General features: G+C 38.1%; 1 protein-coding gene across 3 annotated transcripts in view; it reads left to right on the forward strand.

Moving 5' to 3' along the window:
- Positions 1 to 14474, forward strand: part of whrnb (whirlin b) — a 60493-nt gene extending 46019 nt beyond the window's left edge. For 2 of the 3 annotated variants that reach the window (XM_088009152.1, XM_088009153.1), the window contains exons 8-12: positions 1619 to 1693; positions 3815 to 4511; positions 11172 to 11344; positions 12514 to 12645; positions 13722 to 14474. In XM_088009152.1, the coding sequence (XP_087865278.1) occupies positions 1619 to 1693; positions 3815 to 4511; positions 11172 to 11344; positions 12514 to 12645; positions 13722 to 13898 (1254 nt within the window). In that variant the 3' untranslated portion in view covers positions 13899 to 14474. The remainder of the gene's footprint in view (positions 1 to 1618; positions 1694 to 3814; positions 4512 to 11171; positions 11345 to 12513; positions 12646 to 13721) is intronic. The other variant, XM_088009154.1, reaches the window with a different exon arrangement.
- Positions 14475 to 21518: the final 7044 nt, after the last annotated feature.

Below are 21518 nucleotides of genomic sequence, written 5' to 3' on the forward strand. Positions count from 1 at the left end.
TTTTAAACTCGTGAGACAATTAGTTACTGTCATACAACAAGATTATCTTAAATGCAGCAACGAATGTACAACAAAATGACTCAAATAATAATAAATGCTTTGTAATGGCCTACTTAAAGTCTAGACCACATCCTAACTAAAATAGGGTAGTATAACCTGAAAATAGAAGAGCAGAAAAAGATGTCTGTAAACCTCAACAATCTGAGCAACTTTTCTAAAAGGACTGGTTTAGGTTAGTCCTGTTAAATTTTCAGAAAACTTTGCATTGGTTGTTGTAAAGAAAAGGTCAGGTCACCAAGCTATTTTTCTTTATCTATTTATGAGGTTTTTGTTTACACAACATCCCTCGCCACAGATCCCAGTGAGAGAAGAGTGATGAAATAAAATAATTTTTATTTCATACAATGGAGTGAAAACAATTGTCGCTGTCCCCTTATGTCCAGTTATTGATGCCTTTAAGATAGTTTGTCCACTTTTCTGAGAAAAAATCCTTATACTCTCTGTGTGTGCGCGTGTGTGTGCATGTGTGTGTAGGTGTCTCAGAAGTTGTTCCTCACCAGACTGGGGCTGCAGCAAATAACCCTGAGTGTCAGAAATGCTGTCACACACACACTGCCTGTGTGTTACTCTGACCTCTTATACATATTTTTCATCTTACTAAAGCTATCCAGAACTTCATTTTTGAAGGACCTTTTTTCTTCCCTAACACTATATTAATGAAAATCTGATAAAGTCAGATTTTCATTAATAGAGGAGATTGAGACTTAATGTTGCTAATCTGTTTGGTTTAAACAGTTTTTGACACATTCCCACAGCACTGTGATTTAGTTTTTGTTGAATAACTAAAACGATTTTGTGATGCCAATTGTTGATCTGAGCTGAATTGACCTCAGTTAAAAATATAGCAAGTTCAAAATTACCATTGTAATGTTATTAAAAGGAAATTATATGATTGTCAACTTTAACAGGTAAATAACTTGGCTACAAGTGACATTGAAATCACATTTTTCTGTTGTTCCCTCAGTTTCCCTCAACAAAGTGCAGCTTTCTGGGTCATAGCAGAGACTACAGCACATTGTATTGATGATCACTTTTAGTCCACATCAATCCACAGAGACCTCATTCTGCTTGGTCACATTATAGTTATGACTTTCTTCCTTTAGCACCAGAGCCTGTTGAACTCCCTCACATTAACCCTTTGAAGGATTTCAGATTTGTAGCTTGATTAACAGAAAATAGCACCATAAGGTGCAAATTAAAACTTGAATCTATTAAGTCTAGAGGTGGAGGCTCTACGCAGTCTGCCAGATAGGTAGAGTGAGCAGATTTTTTGTTTTTATTTGTTTATTCACTTAAGAAAATGAGTGTATTCTTATATTACTAAAACATCATATAAATGCCCCTTGTATGAAAAAAAGATCAGCGCCTGAGGTCCATTTTGAAAACTGCTGCAATGAATCATTAAGACATAAAGCTTTAAATTATTCAAAGGTTTGTTCAAGGACTCATTCTGTCGTCCTGTTGTCCAAGGCTCATCCATCTGGCTTCAGCAATCTAAACTAGACCATATGCCTTTCACATTTACACTTGCATTAAAACTGTGATTTTTTTCTTTCAGGCTGAAGCTTCCACTGGCAACTGGATAGAAAAAGAACAAGAAAAGAACAGGAATGCCTTCCGAAACATTTCACTGGTATGGGACTCTTTTCTTTACTTACATAATGCCAAGTCTAATTTTGATTGTGAACATATGTAGCACCTTCCATCTTATTCCAAACACACCATCAGACTAGAGCATCAACATACCAGTAAACCATGTGCCTTACATATTTATTATTCTGATTAATTTAAATCTATTAAGTCTGCAGGTGGGGGCTCTATGCAGACTCCCAGACAGTTAGTTCATAGAGCAAGTTGAGGATGTAAATGAGATCAAACAGTACCCTCAGCAAGGACAGACCAAACGGACTGCAGGGAGGAATTATCAGTCCTCCCTCTAACCTTCATTGGCATTTGTACCAGATGATTAATTTAAGTTTACATTCCAGTTCAACAAAGAGATTACCTACCACAAACCTGATTGTTCTCTTCCAATATGGCCTGATAGAATAAAAACATAAATTTCTGGTCAACCCCAGAGATCTAATTTTCTTTTGTGATCTATAAAGTATTTTTGAATCCTCAGTATAGGTTAAAAATACAGTTTATGCTGTAGGTGGGAGCACAACATATGAAATGTCGCATCTGAACAGATCATCTCAGTGAACACCCAGTTATCTATTAGAACTGACCTGTCTGGTTTTCTCTTCATGAATTAAAAGTGGGGAGTTGTCACCTCTTGACTTGAGGGTCAATCTGCATCTCTTCAGTTTCCCTACAATTAATAATGAGTTGATGGTCATCTCACCACTGAACAAAAAACTGAACTTCATAAAATACGATGAGGGGTTTGTGTTTTTATACAGCAATATGAGAATAATAGTTCTAGAAAATTAAAAATTTTGATTTGTGTAGGTAATGAAGAGGACATGTGAACCAAGTTCTTTCCTAAATGATTCTTTCCACTTCTCAGGTTTAAGAGTGTGGGTGCTGCCCTTAGCAACCTTCTACTGTTTCAAGGTTTCAAGAACAAATCATTAAAACAATACTCTTAAAGAGAGGCTATTATTCAATTTTGTTGTTTTTGTTTTATATCATGTTATTATGTTATAATGTTATAACATTATAACTCATAATATATGAGTTATAATGTTATAACATTATAACTCATAATATATGAGTTATAATGTTATAACATTATAACTCATAATATATGAGTTATAATATATTCTCATCAAAATTTAATTCAGTTGAATTCCAAAATACTTTATTGATCCCAAAGAAAAAATTAATGTTGCTGTAACTGAAATCAATTCAAGATTCTTCAAAGAGTTATTGTAGAAAGTGATGACTGGGCAGGAAGGAGCTCCTGTTGCAGTCTATGCCATAGCAAATTTGAAGAAGCCTCCGACTGAAGACACTTGTTTTCCTTGGAGAGTCTAGTTCTCAGGGTTGTCTATAATTTTCTTGACTTTGTGTATAATCCTTTTTTGCATCATTATCTCAATAAATAAAACATACCCAAAGTGTTGCTTTGACTCATGCATGCATGTTTGAGAAGTCCTTGAATCTCCCATTCAGCTTGCCTAAACTACTCTTACAATGTGCTGCTTATTTACCCAAAGTCTCTATGGAGCTGGAATCTTCAGCCAAACTCCTTTCCCTTTCAGTTACTTCAGACTAGCAGCAGCAGTAATTGACAAAGACCTGGTGTCCACCTGGTCATGTTCTTCATAAACCTCTAGGCTACTGATTGAATTTCATATTGACTACAAAGTTTTGCTTTTCACACCTATTCTCAGGCGTACTTTTAATTTGCACAAAAACACACCTTCCTGTTCTCTCATGTCTTCAGCTTCAGTTCCTCTTAATGTCCTTGTGCACCATTTGGTTAAGCTAGAGCTTAAGGACACTCTGACCAATTCAATTCTTGGTTTCTCATCCACTTTTTAGGGATTTTGTTTGGTTTTACTAGGTGACATTTACTGTCTTGAAAAGCACTCAATGTCTCTCAACGAGAGACATGTTAATGACTGTAATCTCTTTGTTGTAGGATATACATATGTATATGTATTTAGTGATTTCATTAATTTTGTCATTTTAACTGAAACATTTGAGAGCCTTCCCTGTAGAATTACAAGCACTTCTATCATTAAAGAACAAAAGGGGATTTTCAAATTTCCCTCTTCATGTCACTCTTGATTTTCACTGACAGGATGAGGCGAGGTCTTCTCCTCCACCTTTCAGGGCTGCACCTGTCCAGGCCCAGAATATTCAAACCAGAGACAAAGAGCTCAGTCAGCAGCCCTCAGCCCGGCTCCTCCAGCCCAGTTCCAGTGTACCTCTTCCTGGTCCCACTCGGCTGCTTCAAGAATGCTTCCACAAGTCACTAAAATCCTTGCCTACCTCCCACCAGCCCTTCTCAACATCTCCCCAGCATACCTGTGCTGCTACAAAATATCATACATCTCTCAATGCACTCCAACATACCTGCCAGAGCACCCCTCACCTCTCTGGCTCAGAGCAATACACCCATTCACACTTCACTCAGCATGCTGGCCACTTCAACCGGCTCACGTCTGGACACCAAACATGTCCGGGCTTCCTGCACCATCGGGACTCCTCCATATTTGTTCAACCAGAGGCAGCAGTCAAACTTTCTTCTCGGTCAAGCTCATATGAAAAGTCATCTGTTTTTTCAAAGTCTGCCTCCTCCTCTAAAGAAGCATCTCCAATGCCATCACCTCATCCTTCACCGCGTCCTTCGCCGTGTCCTTCCCCATGCCCCTCTCACATGATACCTGCCTCTCTATCATGTAGTCCAGACCGGCCATGCTCACCTGCCCTCACCCACAAAATCATCGTTCCAGACATGAACCGGCTGTCTGCAGACTCCAGACAACAGCAAAGAGGTATGTCACCAGTGTTAGAGTGAGTACATTTGCTCAACTCAATTCAGTCTATTTATATAATAGCAGGTACCAATAAATGTTGTTTTAAACAAGTAAATAACCAAATCAAGCAATGCATAAAGATAGATTTAAATTTGATCAAAAACATCCTGGTTCTATCATAGTTATAACATAATGCTGTCAAATTTTGCATTATTTAGCAGTCAGTCTTTAATGGTAAATAGTCATCTATCTAGTGAATCTTAGCTAATTGTATTAAGTGGTTAATTTTGCAGCTGTCCCTCATAAAGAGTACGCATGTTGTTGTGCTTCCAGCAGTGAAGGACTGAAGGACTAAATACTAGCTGGTATGATAAACGGATTTGACAATGTTGCATTAACTCTAGTCCCAGCAGCAGGAGGAGTTTTAAGAAGGAAACTCTGTGATGTCTTGGAAGGGCCTGCAACTGCTGTAATTTTGGAATGAAAAAAAAAATTATATATATGTTGTTTCACAGATTCAGTACCTATACTGAATGAATAAAACTGATCCTGCTTTGTTCAGTTTCTACAGAAGAAACCTTGAAACTATGCAGATTCCCCAAGATTTATTTGGCTGCCACTCCACCAGTGGGCAAGGATAACAGCTGATGCTCATTCCAGAGCTGAGAGACACAGCTTTACCGAGTCATGTCAGCTGAATGCTGCTGAAACCAGAAGACTCCCCAACTTTCCAAAGTTGAGCTATGTTAGACATGCACAGCTACTGCTAAATGCTCCATTTGTTCATAGGCCCTGAGCTGAGAAGGAGATTCTCAGCACAGCTGATTACTGCCAGTCTCTAACAGGAAACAAGCCCCTAATCAAGTGCTCCAGCTGTTCTAGTAGTGCAGGTGAAACCGCAACCCTCTGATGCCGTTTACCATTGTTGAAACCCCCAGGCTTGCCTGATCACAACCCCTCTGTAAGCTGGTACCAAACCAGAGCTAAGAATATGCCTGCACAGATCCCCAACCACTGCTGCAACCCGTTCTACTGCAGAGCTAAACCACCCACCTTCTCACAGCACCTAAGCACTCCTGACATAGAGGTCACCAGTTTAATCCTTCAAGTGTAACTAACCACCCTCTGAAAGCATAGCCCTGCCCCTGGCAGATTTTGATAAAGTGGGCAGAGACAACAGACATGGCCTACTGTGTGATGAGCAGAGGGGGTGAATGGGACTGTGATCAGGACAGAACAAGCACTGTTGTCAACTTATCCACATTGTGGCTATATTTAGCGATTTTCCGGACTCCTTTAGTGACATTTTTTTCAAAACAGCTAGTGATAAAGCCACTCTTTTTCTGTGTTGTTGGAGAAAACACTCTACAGACTGCAGAGTGCTTTCTCCTCTTTGTCCTAAGCAAGCAGTGAGAGTGGCCAATAGCTGCCATTAGCTTCTCCTGCTCCCTCGGCTTTCCAGCCAGTCTCACACAGTCATCTGTTTAACACCATACCTTCACCAATATTCACTCCACGCCGTGTCCACATTGTTTTATAAAGCCAAGTAATGCTATCAATCAGTGTTCGCCAGTCACCATGGCAACACTTGCTACTCCAACTCCTGACTCACCACCAGGCAGGTGGAGGGGAAAAAGAGATGGGAAGAGAGGGATTGCTGTGCTTTTATGCCCACAGTGATGAAGCTGTACCAAGCTGTGCTGCTGCAACCAATGGGAAAATTCATCTACCTAAGAACCATTTGACCATAGACTTTTTGACTGTGAGACAGTTTTAGGCAAAATAATACCAAACTGAAAGAATTGCACAAAAAGGTTGAATCTGCACAGAAACATAATGACAGAACTCCAAATGACATATTCAGACAGTTTATCAGCAAAAACAAGTTGATTTGAGGGTGAGATTCACTCTAAGTTCCTCTCACCATCTGAACTCTGTTCACAGTATGGTACCTAGGCAGTAATAATGGCTTAGGATTGTCATGATTGATGATGGTTGATGAGTGGAGGACCCAAAAGCAGAACAAATGATAAGTGGAGTTGATGATGAAGTATTTAGTGAAAAAATTATGAAAAATAAACTTACGAAATATTTCACAGAAAGCCAGGACTAAATGCAAAACATAATCCAAGGAAGCAGAAACTGAAAACCATAAGGACACACAATGATTACAGAGAATAAACGGAGAAGAAACAATGGAGACCATAAAGGAATGACTGAAGGAGAGGAACTTAAGTACTGGGAGGGTGACTGCTGAGACAAAGGAACCAGACTGATTGGTAAACTGACTCCAGGTGTGAGGAGAGAGAGCAGAAAGGCAGACAGAGGACACTGGGAGCGAGAAAGACACAGTGGGCAATGAAGAGTACAGAGGGGAACAGAAATAAATCTGATACTAAAGAATAGCTAGACTGAAGAAAATAACAGAACTAGAGTAACTAACGAAGAATAACTATAAACAGTAAATAAACAACTGGAAGAACTGAAGTTAAGTAAAACAGAAACATGACAGATCTAATAAAAAGAAAAAGCTACCACAGAACAATGATGAAACTAGAATACCAACAAAAGAACTAGACCAAAGTGAAACAAATCACAGCTGATCTAAATTAAAGAGGAACTAAGAAACACGGAAGCAAACAAAACCCAAAACCAAAGATAAACAACCCCAGATCCTGACAAGGATGATCAGTTTAAATGTCTGTATTATGTTTCATAAGAGTGTGAATCCATTAAGTGTATTTTTGATTACATAACTTTTTATTCCATTTTACTTAAATGTTCCTTCAAGCTAAGGTACAGGTAACTTTAGATGCTAAAGTCATTTTAGGGCTCCCACATTCTAAAACATAGCTTTTCTACCAGCATAGTCCACCACAGTGGATCCATGATGTTCATAAACATTTAATTTTATTTACAATGTTTCAGACTTAAATTAGATTGTATAAACAGCAAAACACTTGATTTTTGTGGACCACTTAAGACGTTATTTTGAGTGGCAACACGCCCCCAACCTGCCATTTTACTACTCCGACTATTTAAATGATCAATGTGGGATGAACAGATTGAGAATAAATTTTCATAAAGGGTTAATGATTTATATTTCAGTCAAAATTTAATAAAACACTTCCTTGCAAAATGTTTCTGGTATTGCTGTATAACAAAAAGCATATTTTGGTGTAAATTAACCTGAATTAGACAAACTAATTAATACATGGCAATTTCTTCATTTAATCAATCTGGATTCTCAATATTATCAATTCATACTGAATTACATAATTGCATCATTTTAATGGTACTATTTTGACAGTTTATACTTCTAGTAGTTTTAGTTTAATCATTTTATCTTTTTCTCAGTAATTTTAGTTGTGTGTGTAACTAGCTCATTGAGTTGGCTGAATAAAATGTTTTAACTGTGAAGTTTAATTCATTTTGCTAATAAACTCTTGTATATTTGAGAGAAGTCGTCTGTGTTTATTCCATGTTCAGATAACGCCGGTTCTGGACTTTTGCCTTCCTTTATTATCCTAAAAACTAAGCATAAAATCTAGGAGTAAAAACAGAATGAGAACATTAAGTTCTCATTGTGGAGATAACATGATGAGAAAAAGTGGTCAGTTCCCTGCAGTCTGAACCTATACGGTCATAACTTCAAACTTATCACAAGAAAAGCAAAGCCACTCTAACAAATTATTAGCTCATCAGAAAGGAAAATATATTTCAATAACATCCTAATTATAACTTCAGAAAAAAAAATTCTGATGAATGAGAAAAGCTTGTTTACGTCTCTATTCTAATTCACCCTAAAGCTTTCAGGTTATATTATCCATTGTGACCATTCAGGTTCTTCAACATCTAACTCATACATTCAGTTCTATAGACCTTGCTTTGTGCAGTGGTAATCAGTCATGTTGTAGCTGATTTGGGGATATCTCTAAACTGCTTCACAGAGTCAAGAACATGAAGTTGGCCAAAATCTTGTCATACCATGTTCAACCATGTTCAAAGAGTTTCTTTCCATAACTGTAAAACTACAACCATCAGTTGCAAACTACACCTGACAGGATGCAGTCCGGCAAGTATCAGCCTCCTGGCAAATATCAAGTCTAAACTAGTTCATTAGATTTACCAGGGAGATAATTATGATACATCTAGAGAACAGATCTCCCTGCTCTAGAGTCCAGTGACAGCATAAGTTACACTTTTGCATTCAGCACTTAATTTAATGTGACATAAGAGGATGGATTTAGCTGCTTGGCCATGGAAACCTATTCCATGAAAACCTATGCACCTTTTTCTTGAGCTAATCTAAAGGCCACATGAAGCTTTATTATGTGCATCTAGTGAATCTGCAAGTTGGAGACTTCTGCTTAATATGTTCCTCACTACATATTACACTTACAGAGCTCACTCCGCTCTGTAAGCGGAGTGAGAAGGCATACAAATTTGTTACTGAGTTACTGTCATTCCCAGTCACTTCCATTTTCTTATAATTAACAAATGTATGTGGAATATTTAGATGCAAGGAAATTTCATGTATTGGGCCTCCAGCAATGAAAGACTGAACTACAAAGAGGACAGACACTCAGATAAAAACACTGAAATCCCCCAGTCCATTACATGAAACCATTTGCAGTTTCTAAAAAGAAGGATGTCACAGCAATCATAACCATATAACTTGGTAAAAAAAAAAAAACTCTGAACCACATCAAGTTTTGTTTTGTTTTTTTTCCACAGACCCCACAGACTGCACCAGTAAGGACACTCACCTGAAACCCTGTTGGTGAAAGAAAGACTGCCTATTCAAAGAGACCTTGCATCCAAAATTGATGCCTGCAGCTTACTAAAATGCCACATGGGAGTCAGGTTTTGACTACAAATAGCCAAATTGTTTAGTCTCAGTATTCATAAATACCTGTCTGATAAGGCAATAGATTAATGCATAAGTTCATCACTGGCGTTATCTGAACAGCAAGATGCTACACAGGTATATGAAATGAAATACAAACAACCTCTCTCAAATATACAAGTGTCATTAACCAAACAAATTAAACTTTACAATTAAAACATTTTAATTAACAAACTCGATCAAAATAAAGTAACTTAAGGTACAACAGTAAAAATATCAAAATAGAACCAATAAAATAATGCAATGATGTTACAGCTTACAATTCATATGAATTTTAAGTATTGAAAAAACAGATGAGGAATTTACAGAGTGTTAAATAATTTAATTATAATTATATTAATTTTTATAATAATTTTAACTGTTAAACATGTATGGTTAAAGGCACATGTTAATCAATACTTAAATTGATTATTCTGAGCTATTATTTATTTTGAGGATCCCACTATTTAAGTTTGATATAATTTAATTTTGTTGTTTCTGCACAGAGCACAACCTACTGTGAATAGAGTTCCAGTAGACAATATGAGTGTAGCTATTTGGCCGGCTATGTCCGTGTTGGGAACTGAGTTAGTAGCTCAGCTAACAGTTTGCAGGGTTGTCAGTTGGAACATGTTAGCTAAAACGGGGGCACATTAGCTCTGGTCAGCATGGCATTAGTGCTTGGCCAGGGGTTTGTTTTGTCTTAGAGGCTGGTGGTGAAAAGAGCTATGGTCCTAGAAACAAACAGAATATTTTGTAACAGTTATGCGTGGTTAGCATAAGCCACCTTGGAAATATGGGACATCAAACCTCTGGTTTGCCCAGCATCAGTGGCACATGAGTGGCCAAACTCCATCTAACAGTGAAGATGAAGAGGCTGGCAGCCAGCGTTGATTACCAATGGCAATACTGGGGAACCTGTAATTACAAGGTTTCTTCTGCAGAATTCTACATAAACCAAAAGTGCTGCAAAGAGAACGATCGTTGTCTTAGTCCTGTGTTTTAATCTCCCCATGATCAAAGTTTCTTTCATGAAACTTCTCTTCTTTTTGTTGAATAGGTTAATAAAGTTTATTGTTTTTCAAGCCTCCTGTATTCATGGCTAACGGTTCAACACAGCAGTCTGCATGCATTGATGCTGGATGTTCTTCACTTGTTGGAATGGAAGTCATTGAAAGACTTATTGATTTACATGGTTGAGCCAATACCATTTTTGGTATTATGAGTGTGTAAAACATGTGGCCCAAGCATAGAACCTGTGGTACTCAATACACATTCTGTGTATTCTGTATATTCTGTGGCCACACTGTTAAATAACAGTTAAAGTTAAATAACCACTGCTTCAATCAGTTGCATTTAGAAAGGGATTGACTTTAAAAATTGGCTAAATTAAACTGCCAAATTGTCAAACCATGAAATGATTTGCTAGTTTAAAGTTTATGGTTTAGATAATAGAAATGAGACTGAAAAGAAAAACCGTGGTGCATAACAATCCAGTGAAAAGTATATTGGTCATGTGGTTTTTTCACAGGAAAAACCACATGACCAATATACTTAAAATGCAGTGTTGACCTTCATGAGAGCCAAGGTTTCAATAAAGCAGTTTTATTTGATTTCTAAATTAGACATGTACTTGTTCTGTTATTGATGTGACAGAGTTGATAGAAAAAGCTACAGCTTGAACATGCTCACTGAAAAGACCAAACCTTATTTGAACATCTCTAGACGTTGATATTTTTTGATAATACAAGTTCATAAAAGGTGTATTATCCTGATCCTCCCTCTTCCAGGTGCCCTGTCTCAGTTGTCAGACAGTGGTCAGACTCTGAGTGAAGACAGCGGTGTAGATATAGGAGAGACCAGCGGTCTTACTAAGGATGGCAGCCCAAGACCAACCAAAAATAAGCAGAGCCATCTGGAACTGCAAGGGGCCCACATGCCTCCTACAGGAGCCACAAGACAAGTAAGGCTGTCATCAATCAAGTGTATTTGTATAGCACATATCGGCAAAAAGGCAGTTAATAGTGCTTCACATCATTAAAACACAAAAAATACAAAGTTATAGAGCACAGTCAACAATTGTCAAGTGGCTTCATTACACATCGAAATGTTGATTGTTTCATTTATAATGTTTCAAAAGCAACTCTAAACAGGTGGGTTTTTAGTCTTGATTTAAAATAACTCAGTGTTTCAGTTGTTTTACAAATTTCCAGAAGTTTGTTTCCAATTTGTGGAGCGAGAAGCTGAATGCTGCTTCTCCATGTTTGGTTCTGGTTCTGGAAATGCAGAGCAGAACTGAGGTAGAAGAGTAGATTTACTTAAATGTTTCTGCTGTGTTGATTGTGAAAGAATGTTTTGGGATAGTAGCTGTTTGGCTAAGTGAGTCAATGGATAAAGTACTTTCAAAGAGAACAAATGACGCAGCCGCAAGGACAATGTCTGGCACCCAATCTTAGACCTCAGAAATGATTGGACAGTGCTCTGGGGAATCGGGGTCAGGTGTTGTTGTTTTTGGTACACTAAGATAAGAAGTAATTTTATCCGAGAAACATGCTTTTTGGGAGCTCAGGAGAGAAGTACCCAGCAAAACGTGACAATCCAATTTCTCAGTAAAGTTAAGAATCATCAGTTCAGGTTACAAAATTTCTGATGAGCTGTCCTGGCCTTGATAAGATGATGCCTTTGATAAAGAGTCTTGGTTCCCAGTAGGCGCTGAAGGATTGTTGGGAGGTGTGGAGCTGTACTGGCCTTGATGATGTTCCTAATCCTCAAAGCGTTTCTGTTTTCATGGACCCAGGCTCAACATTAAAATCCAATTTTACTTTTCTCCCCTTGACCACCATTTTTATTTACTCAGCATCAAACACATTAATACACTTTAAGCCTTCATGAACAAAGTCACAAAGATAAAATGCTATGCTGAATTATATAATGGCAATATGTCATAATGATCACATATCTCTGCCTGTGGACAGTTCAAACAAATCTGACATATTCAAAGTAGGACAAACTGCCTCCACTCATTTGAACACACTACTGGGACCAGATTTTAAATTTCATCAATAAACATCAGTAGGCAAATGATGTACCACAGAGCATCTCCTACTTACCTGTCTTCACCTTGTTTCCCAGCAGACAAGCTCACCTATTTCAGCACTCAACACTGCCCTAGTCAGAGTGGTGAAAAATTCCAACACGTTGGGAATTGCTATAGAGGGAGGAGCGAATACAAGGCAACCTTTGCCACGCATTGTGACCATTCAGGTAAGATGGCAAAAATAATTGGTACTGCTTAAGAGTTCAAGCCATGATTTTATCTAGCATGTTTTGGTTTAATAAGAGACAAACAAAGTTGGGACAATTTAACAGTACAAAATAATCTCTGTTATCTCTCTGCTTCAGTAAGCTTTTCTATTATTAGTTGATATTTACACCATTCAGTGCAGTTTATTAATGCAAATCCATTTTGGACCAGGTGTATGATGGAGGATTAAGGTGAGGAGTGATAACATCCTATGTCTGAACACCTAGCCCTCCAATACGCTCCAGTCTTCAGTCTGGTTAGACTTTTTTTCTGTGACTGTGTGGACAACCTGTCTACTTTTTTTTGTATCAGTCTCTCTGATTGTCAGGTTACCAAGGTATTTTATTAAGTAGGACCAGGAAATCTAATCAGATGCCTGAATCATCTTTGCTGACTAGAAGCTACTAGCTACATAGCAGATAATTCTTTGCACAGTGATTCACATTTTTTACATTTTCTTACAGCAAATTTAAATGCTGTGAGCTATGCACTGGAAAAGCTTCACTTTTCAATGTGATATTCAAAATGTCCATGAAGCTCTGACACATGATACTTGACTTCACTGTCTTCTGTGGCCTCATGGACATGATGGAATTGACTTCAGAATACAGACAGACACTAACTCATAAACCCAGCAAAATTAAAATGTAATCAACTGAATTGAGTAATCACTGGAAATGGGTTGAATCACATTCCAGGACTTTAGGCAGTTTTTTTTGTTTTGTTTTGTTTTGTTTTTAAGATTTTTTTTTGGCACTGGCTGATAGTAGTCCAACAGGAAGGGGCAGAGAGAAGGGGGGAAAGACATACAGCAAGGGAAGTCACGGGAGTCACACTCGGGACAGTCGGATTGAGGTCTGTAGCCTACAGTGCGCCCGCACTGACCTCTGCACCACCCAACCACCCACTTTTGTCTTTTTTAAGTACTTTGTGACTACGTCACCTATTTCAAGAAAATATTGGCACTGTAACAGTCATCTACATGTCAGTGTGTCTTACTAATTTGTCCTTTCTTTCCTTTCCTCCACATTGACAGAAAGGAGGCTCAGCTCATAACTGTGGCCAGCTGAAGGTTGGTCAGGTCATCCTAGAAGTCAACGGAATTTCCCTGAGAGGACAGGAACACGAAGAGGCCGCCCGAATCATTGCTGAAGCTTTCAAGACCAAAGAGAAGGACCATATTGATTTCCTGGTGGCTGAGCTAGGGTTCTAGAAAAAAGACAGTCACTCAGTACACTTTAATCGAAAAAGAAATTGTTATGCACCATTGAGAACTCTCAATTAATGCTCTCTATTAAACATCCTCAATTCATTTCAGGGTTATAGATACCACAAAGATGTGTTGGATTTCTGCTAACTACTCTATAGAAATTTGTACAAGCTAATTAAAGAAAAGGATATTAGATTAATATTTCATAAATCATAACTTAGTTGAATGTTATTAGTTTAGTTTTATAACGGGAAATATTCTAAATGTGCATGTGTTCTGTTTATTGTAAGTCAGTGAGAGGGAAAAATAATATTAAGGCAGAAAAAAAAATCTCATCACACAAACCATTTTAAAAATCAAGGGAAAAGAAATAATAATAATCAATGCAATAATGGAGAAGAAATAAATAGGCAGAAGTGTTGCTACTTCTTAATTTGGCAATAGAAAACATTTACAGAATGTGATTTGTAAAATTTTACTATCACTAACATTTAACTAACTTCAAATCAAAATTCAGTAGAGAACATGTGAACTTTGAAGATGCAGTGTTCTCCAACTCAAAGAACACCCAAATGTTTACACAAAATATTGATGGATAGAAATTGAAAGTTAGCTTCTGAATGTCACTGGACAACTGATTAGTTCAGATAATTGAAAAACTGTTTTTTTAGGCTCTGGCTCACAGTTATGGAAAAAAGAAAGTTTTCATGAGAGTCCATCCCTTTATTCTACGGCTTGTAGAAGCACCATTAGCAGCAGTAGTTGTTAATAATTATCTTCTACATGATCATATCCATTTCTAATGGTAATTTCTGCCTTCGGCAACATCTGGAATCTTTTCTTAGTCTAATTTGGTTAACTCAGTGACATCAAGGTGAGCAGATCCTAAGGCTGCAAAACATGCCCTAATTAACTACCTCTAACCTTGAAAGCTAGAATGATACATTGAATTTAGCTTTGAATAAGCATTATGGCCACTCTCCACTCTCATTAGTCTACAAGTCATAGATTCACAAGTCTTATGGTTCATCATTAAAATCTTAAATCCAATTGCCAAATTAATTTTAGACAGAGGAGGTTTTCTTTTGGCAAACCTTTTAAACAAGTCATATTCAGTCCATCATTTGCCTATATTGCTGCTGTTAACGGTAACATTTAGCATGCTAACTGAGGTCCATAGAGCAGCGGAGATTAGGGGGAAAACTTGGTAACACTTTATTTGAAGGGAGTTGAATAAGACTGTCATGACACTTTCATAAACATGACATAACACCTGTCATGAACATGAATAAGTCTTCATGAATATTTATGACTGTTGTCATAAAGCGTCATTCGGTAAATTATGACACTTTTAATACAAAGTTGACATTATTCAAAATGTCTTTGTTATGACAACTTGACATTAACCAGGAAATCATTACTGTTTAAACTTTACCTTTAATAACATAAAGTTACCTAATTTTTAAAGTGCAATCAGTAATACTTTTATAACAAATTTATAACAGTAATGATTTCTTGGTTAATGTCAAGTTGTCATAACAAAGACATTTTGAATAATGTCAACTTTGTATTAAAAATGTCATAATTTACCGAATGACGCTTTATGACAACAGTCATAAATATTCATGAAGGCTTATTCATGTTCATGACAGGTTTTTATGACAGTGTCATGTCAGTCATATTCAACCCCCTTCAAATAAAGTGTTACCGGAAACTTTAAGACAATTCCAATAGCCCTGACTGACAAGGGGCTCTCCCACAAAATAGTTGTTTATTTTTTTATTAGGCCCGAGCAGCTAAGCGCTGCGAGAGCCTATTGAAACTGTACTGTTTATTATTAGGCCCGAGCAGCTAAGCGCTGCGAAGGCCTATGGGCCTATTGAAACTGTACTGTTTCTTATTACGATTCTGCCACCCTCTTTACGGGGCTTTTTGGGGGCTTTATCATATTCAAAAACTCACCAAACTTGGCGGGGGCATAGAGCCCGGTGAAAAATTATGTATTTTAAGGTCCTCCCAAAAATCGCAACAGAAACGGCTCAAGGGCGCCACCTAGCAACTTTCAAAAGACCCTTTCCTATTCACTTGCTTCATCGTAGAGACTTGAAACGTGGTACACTTGTAGAGCTCCCCAAGACACTCAGAATTTACAATTAATGTCATAGTGCAAGTATCACAGAATGTCGGCCATTTTGGATTGAAGTTCCGATTTTGACCCGATTTTGGCCGTTCACAGGGTTCGCATTTTTTCGAACTTGTCCTAGGGATTTTGATCGATCGGCTTCAAACTCGGTCAGATCGTTCATAAGGCATGGCCGATCCAAAGTTATCAAAGGTTTGCGTTTTCGACCTTCCTGAAGGGGGGTTACCTGGGGTCAAAGTTCATGGATTCGCCATGAAACAGAAAACGGTTATAACTTTTACAAAAAAACTCATAGAGGCACCAAAATTTCAGTGATTGATCATCATCGGGTCCCCTACAATACCCAATGGTCAAATGATGACGTCACTTAGGCCACGCCCCCTGAGAACAGGAAGTGTCATGTTTTACTGTGAACGGTCGCTATCTGACCCCTTTGACCTAATCAACATGAAACTGTGTCCACAGACAGAAAACATGTTGGTGTGTCATGGATTCCAACCCTGCTTGGTTTTGATGGAGCAGGTGGGCGTGGCGGCGTGGCGAAATGACCTGTAATGCCGTCGCCATACGTTTGGCTGCAGATTCCACAATTTTGAGCCCAGCTGCACCAAACTTGACATGAGTGATTCTGGTGGGATGCCTGACGATCCTATGTCGTCATAGTCTGGCGTCATCTAACCCCCGCCCCCTCAGAACAGGAAGTGCCTTTTTTTGACTTGTAAAGCTCCCTCTATGGCTCTCTCGACCTAATGAAGATGATTCTGTGTTGGATGACAGATAACATGTTGGTCTCACTTGCTTTAAAGCGCCAAGAGTTTTCAGTAGAGGGCGTGGCCGTGGCAGCGCGGCGAAGCTGAGGAAACGCCGCCGACATACGTTTGGCTCTAGATTCCATATGTTTCAGCCCAGCTGCACCAAACTCACTACGATGCATCCTTATTCATCCCCGAACAGGAATCCATAACAGTCGTTGATGGGCGTGGCCTCATTTCTCTACAGCGCCCCCTAGAATTTTTTAAATAATCAGCCCCAAGCCATGCTTTAACCTAGAATTTTGAAACCTGGTACACATGTGTATAATGTCAGGACCTACAAAAAAGTCTCCTGGAGCCATGGTGCAAACCCAACAACAAGGCGGCCATTTTGGATCAAAGTCCGCCATTTACTGTTTTTTATAGACGTCGCATCTGATCTATCTCCTCCTACAGCTTTCGAGATACAGACTTCAAACTCAGTCAGCAGACAGTTGAGACGTTCAAGGTCCAAAGTTATCACAGGAATTTTTGTATGTAAAAGCATGTGGGCGTGGCTTAGTCCCAAACTTTGACTATTCACCATTAAGCATCAAAGTGACATAACATGCACATACAAGGTCACAGCTGCATCAGACTTTCTATGTCTCATTATAGACCAGACCTCATCACAGTTAGGTGGTCGATTGATGACATCACCTTAGCCCCGCCCACTACCGACAGGAAGTCACCTGTTTTTTCTACTGTATGTCTGACTTTTACTCTCTAAGTCATATGGGTTTCATCCTGTGCAGACTGACATAAAATGAGATGAAGATGAACTCTGTCAATGCCTACTGACCCGTGTGGGTGTGGCAAAAATGGCAGTCCCTCACCATATGCATACGATCGTCTCTTATTAACAAAACGCATCATCCAATTTGCACCAGACTTTTTATGAGTGACACTTGTGAACCTCTAAGGAGCCCAATACAGTTTAATTGCAATTTGACTCCACTGCGCCCCCTAGGTTAATAAAACAGCTGTATCTCAGTCAGCAGAGAGTTGAGAAATTAAAGGTGGAAAGTTATCACAGGAATTTTTGTATGTCAAAGCATGTGGGCGTGGCTTAGTCCCAAACTTTGACTATTCACCATGAAACATGAATGTGAAATAACTTCCAAATGCCAGGTCACAGCTGCATCAGACTTTCTATGTCTCATTATAGACCAACCCTCATCACAGTTAGGTGGTCAATTGATGACATCACCGTTGCCCCGCCCACTTCCGACAGGATGTAACCTGTTTTTTTCTACTGTGTGTCTTACTTTTACTCTCTAATTCATATGGGTTTTATCCTGTGCAGACTGACATAAAATGAGATGATGATGAACTCTACTGACCCGTGGGGGCATGGCAAAATGGCTGTCCCTCGCCATATGCATACGATCTTCTCTTATTCACACACGCATCATCCGATTTGCACCAGACTTTTTATGAGTGACACTTGTAAACCTCTAAGGAGCCCAATAGAGTTTAATTGCAATTTGACTCCACTGCGCCCCCTAGGTTAATAAAACAGCTGTATCTCCTCTCTACATGGCCGAATCTGCTCCAGATTTTGGGTGCATCGCCAGGGAGCTCTGCCGAAGGCATCGAAGCGGATCGCCTGGTGGACGGCACGCGAGTGTTGGCGGTGGCTGGCGGGAGGCGGTGCTGGAACCCCACGGTGGCTATAGGCCTGAGCGGCGCTTGGCTGCGAGGGCCGCTTGAGGCTCCGCGGAGCTTTAATTATTATTATTTTCCTATTGAAATAGGAAACAATTTGGGGGCCTTGTCAGTAACAAAATGTATATATATTTTTTTTTTTTGTTTTTAGCAGTAAAAACTCTATTCATATAATTAACTTGTCCCTGTACCTTTTAACACACTTAACAGATGAGTTAGTTCTCATTGTTGTTAAGTGTTGTTAGAGACATCAAAATAAAACCTCGCTTCTGTCCCAGTGAAAAAGGGGAGCAACACTGTGTTCAGTGACAAGCAAGTTAGCATCATTCCAGGGAGTCCATAGGGATTTCTCCTGTCTCTCTGCTTTTTTTACAGTTACACAACAAAAACAACATATTTATTACTGACAGAAATTCAAACAATCTTTATAAAATGATAATAAAAAAACATAACAAAACAAAACAAAATTGGAGAAGACATTTTTTTTATTAAAGTTATATAGAGCAGCTTGAACAAAATGCAACAACATAGCCTTTTTTGAGAAGTCCAGATTGCTTTGAGTATATTTTACATGTCTCCTGTGACTGTTGGTGGTGAGTAGAGACCTTTCAGTAAGCTAAAACTAACTTTAAAAAACTAAGCAACCTATTTGCACACAGTATGCAGACTGTTGCATGTGAAAATTAGCTGGAAGTAAATATTGAAGTAGTATTAGTTTTGGACCAAAGAAAGCAAGGCAGTTGCAAGCCTTCAAAATTGTGACGCTTTGGATGGGTCAGATAGACTCAAGAAAATGTAACAGCAGCTGCGCAGAAGGGGCCCAATTTAATTTTTGGACACCGGGCCCAAGACTCCTGGCGGAGCCCTTGATCATATCCATAGATTCAATACTCTTTCAATAGAAAATGTTAACCTCAACTTTAAAACGGTCTTGTCTATACATGCAACCATATGCCCAAACCAGATTAGCAGAGAAGAATAAAAAATTTTGCACAAATAAAAATTACAATAGGGTTCCCTGTGGAAAATTACTCAATCCTAAGAAAAAGCAGTGAAGCCACTTTGTATTTATTTACATTTTTAAAACAATTACCGTACCCACATAAGCCCAATCATGCAAAAACAGGGATGCAGTCAAGAGCTTACAGACCTTCATGAGCTGCTGCACCTGCAGATTGACAGGAAACTGATAAGACAGAAGTCAGCTGAAAGAATGGAAAGGATTCTAAAACTCTAAGAACGCAACTTGAGTTTTGAGTGTCTAAAATTTATATTAAATTTAGACTTTTATTATTATATTTTACAATGCTTGATCTGATTTAAAAATGTAAAGTCATTAATTATGACAATATACATTTTACTTATCTAGAAGTGTTTGCTGGTAAACAAAACTGTTTTGTGTCATTTGTAGATATTCCATATTTTTGCTATAGTATCATTCTTTGAATTAGCAGCTATATTGCAGATTCAATTATAAAAGTATGTAGGTAAAGGTGTACGAGCCAAAAATATATAGAATTTAAAATAGTACACTAGAAACAACAGAAATGTTTTTAAAAGTTAAATCTATTAAAAGATTTAGACTTTTAATGCAGGTGGCTTATTTTCATCACACGCCACCTGTGGCAATAATCTAATGAAGTTCCAGCCAGAATACATGTCATTAGAATATATACTGCTACATTATATTTTAGGATGAGTCTGCTTTTTTGTGATTATCTTCTTGAAATGCAGTGATGTATTCCAGCTATATTCAAATTGAGATGATTACTATAAAACATATATTTTAAAATGTTTTTGAGTCAAGGAAGATTCTGATTCATATCTGAAGTGTTGGTTTGATGATGTGCCATTTCAATGAAACATATAAACTACACAGTAATAGATACTACATATAGAGACTGCACATAGATTTATAGAGGTGTATTTACAAAAATAATAAAACTGTTGGACTATTATTTAACATTTCTGTGCCAGTTAATTCATGTCTCTTCAACATTCCACTGCAGGTGGAAAAATCCTCTTTAATTGCATCATAATACTTCAGTTAAGGTGCACTAAGTTTATAAGCACACAATAAAGTTTCTAATAAGATCTCAGTTCTATATTGTATAATTGACAGCATTTTGACAAACCCAAGCCAGATTGTGGTAGTTCATTGCTAACAGCAGAGATCGTCACTTCAAGTTATCCACTCTAAATACACCAGGAAATAGTCTGCTTTCAATAGGGATTTCACCTCCCTTTTCCATTCAATAAAAGGCCTGCTTATGCTTATTATGCCTTCATATATACAGGGGTTCAACCAAAGAGAGAAAGCTGTCCAATGCAGGCCGTTGATGGACTGTGTTAGAATAATACTTGTATCATGTCCATGTCCTAATGGAACATGGATGACTGCAGTTTCAGGAAAAGTTGAAAAGGCTGATAAAGTTATTGAATATCTAAAGTGCCAACATCAGGTAGCATTTTGTTATGTCAGTGTTTGTATCAGTATGCCAATTATGAGGTCTACACAGTCTGCCTGTTGCACCGAAGCTCCCAGACATTTATGCAAATAGCATTCTCCTAGTGACCATTTGTTAGCTGAACTTAACTTAAAACAGAGCTCTTGTTTTAAGAGCTTCATCCTCTTCATCACTGACTTTAAGGACAACTCAGATCTGTATTACATGCTGAGATTATTAGATGACTCTCCGACTGTGGATGTATCAGGAAGTACAGAAGGAATGTTGCTTTAACTGACTTTAAGCTTTGTTTGTGGTTTTTAGTTTGCTTAGTGGTATTTGCATCTGTTCAGATTTTTTCTCTATCACTATTTCTACCTTATTCATATGTTTCACATGCTTTTTATGTGTTGTGTAGCTGCAAATTATATTTTATATTATTTCCCCTTTTTGAAGAGTAATACATAATTCATCATTCATTCAAAATCACCCTGTGCACCCATCTTATGGTGGCTACTGCCAGCAAGATAATGCACCATGTCACACAGCTCAAATCATCTGAAGCTGGTAAAAT

Source organism: Poecilia mexicana, unplaced genomic scaffold (assembly GCF_051168715.1).
Source record: "Poecilia mexicana isolate PSO_F unplaced genomic scaffold, ASM5116871v1 scaffold_9, whole genome shotgun sequence".
Lineage (NCBI taxonomy): Eukaryota > Metazoa > Chordata > Actinopteri > Cyprinodontiformes > Poeciliidae > Poecilia > Poecilia mexicana.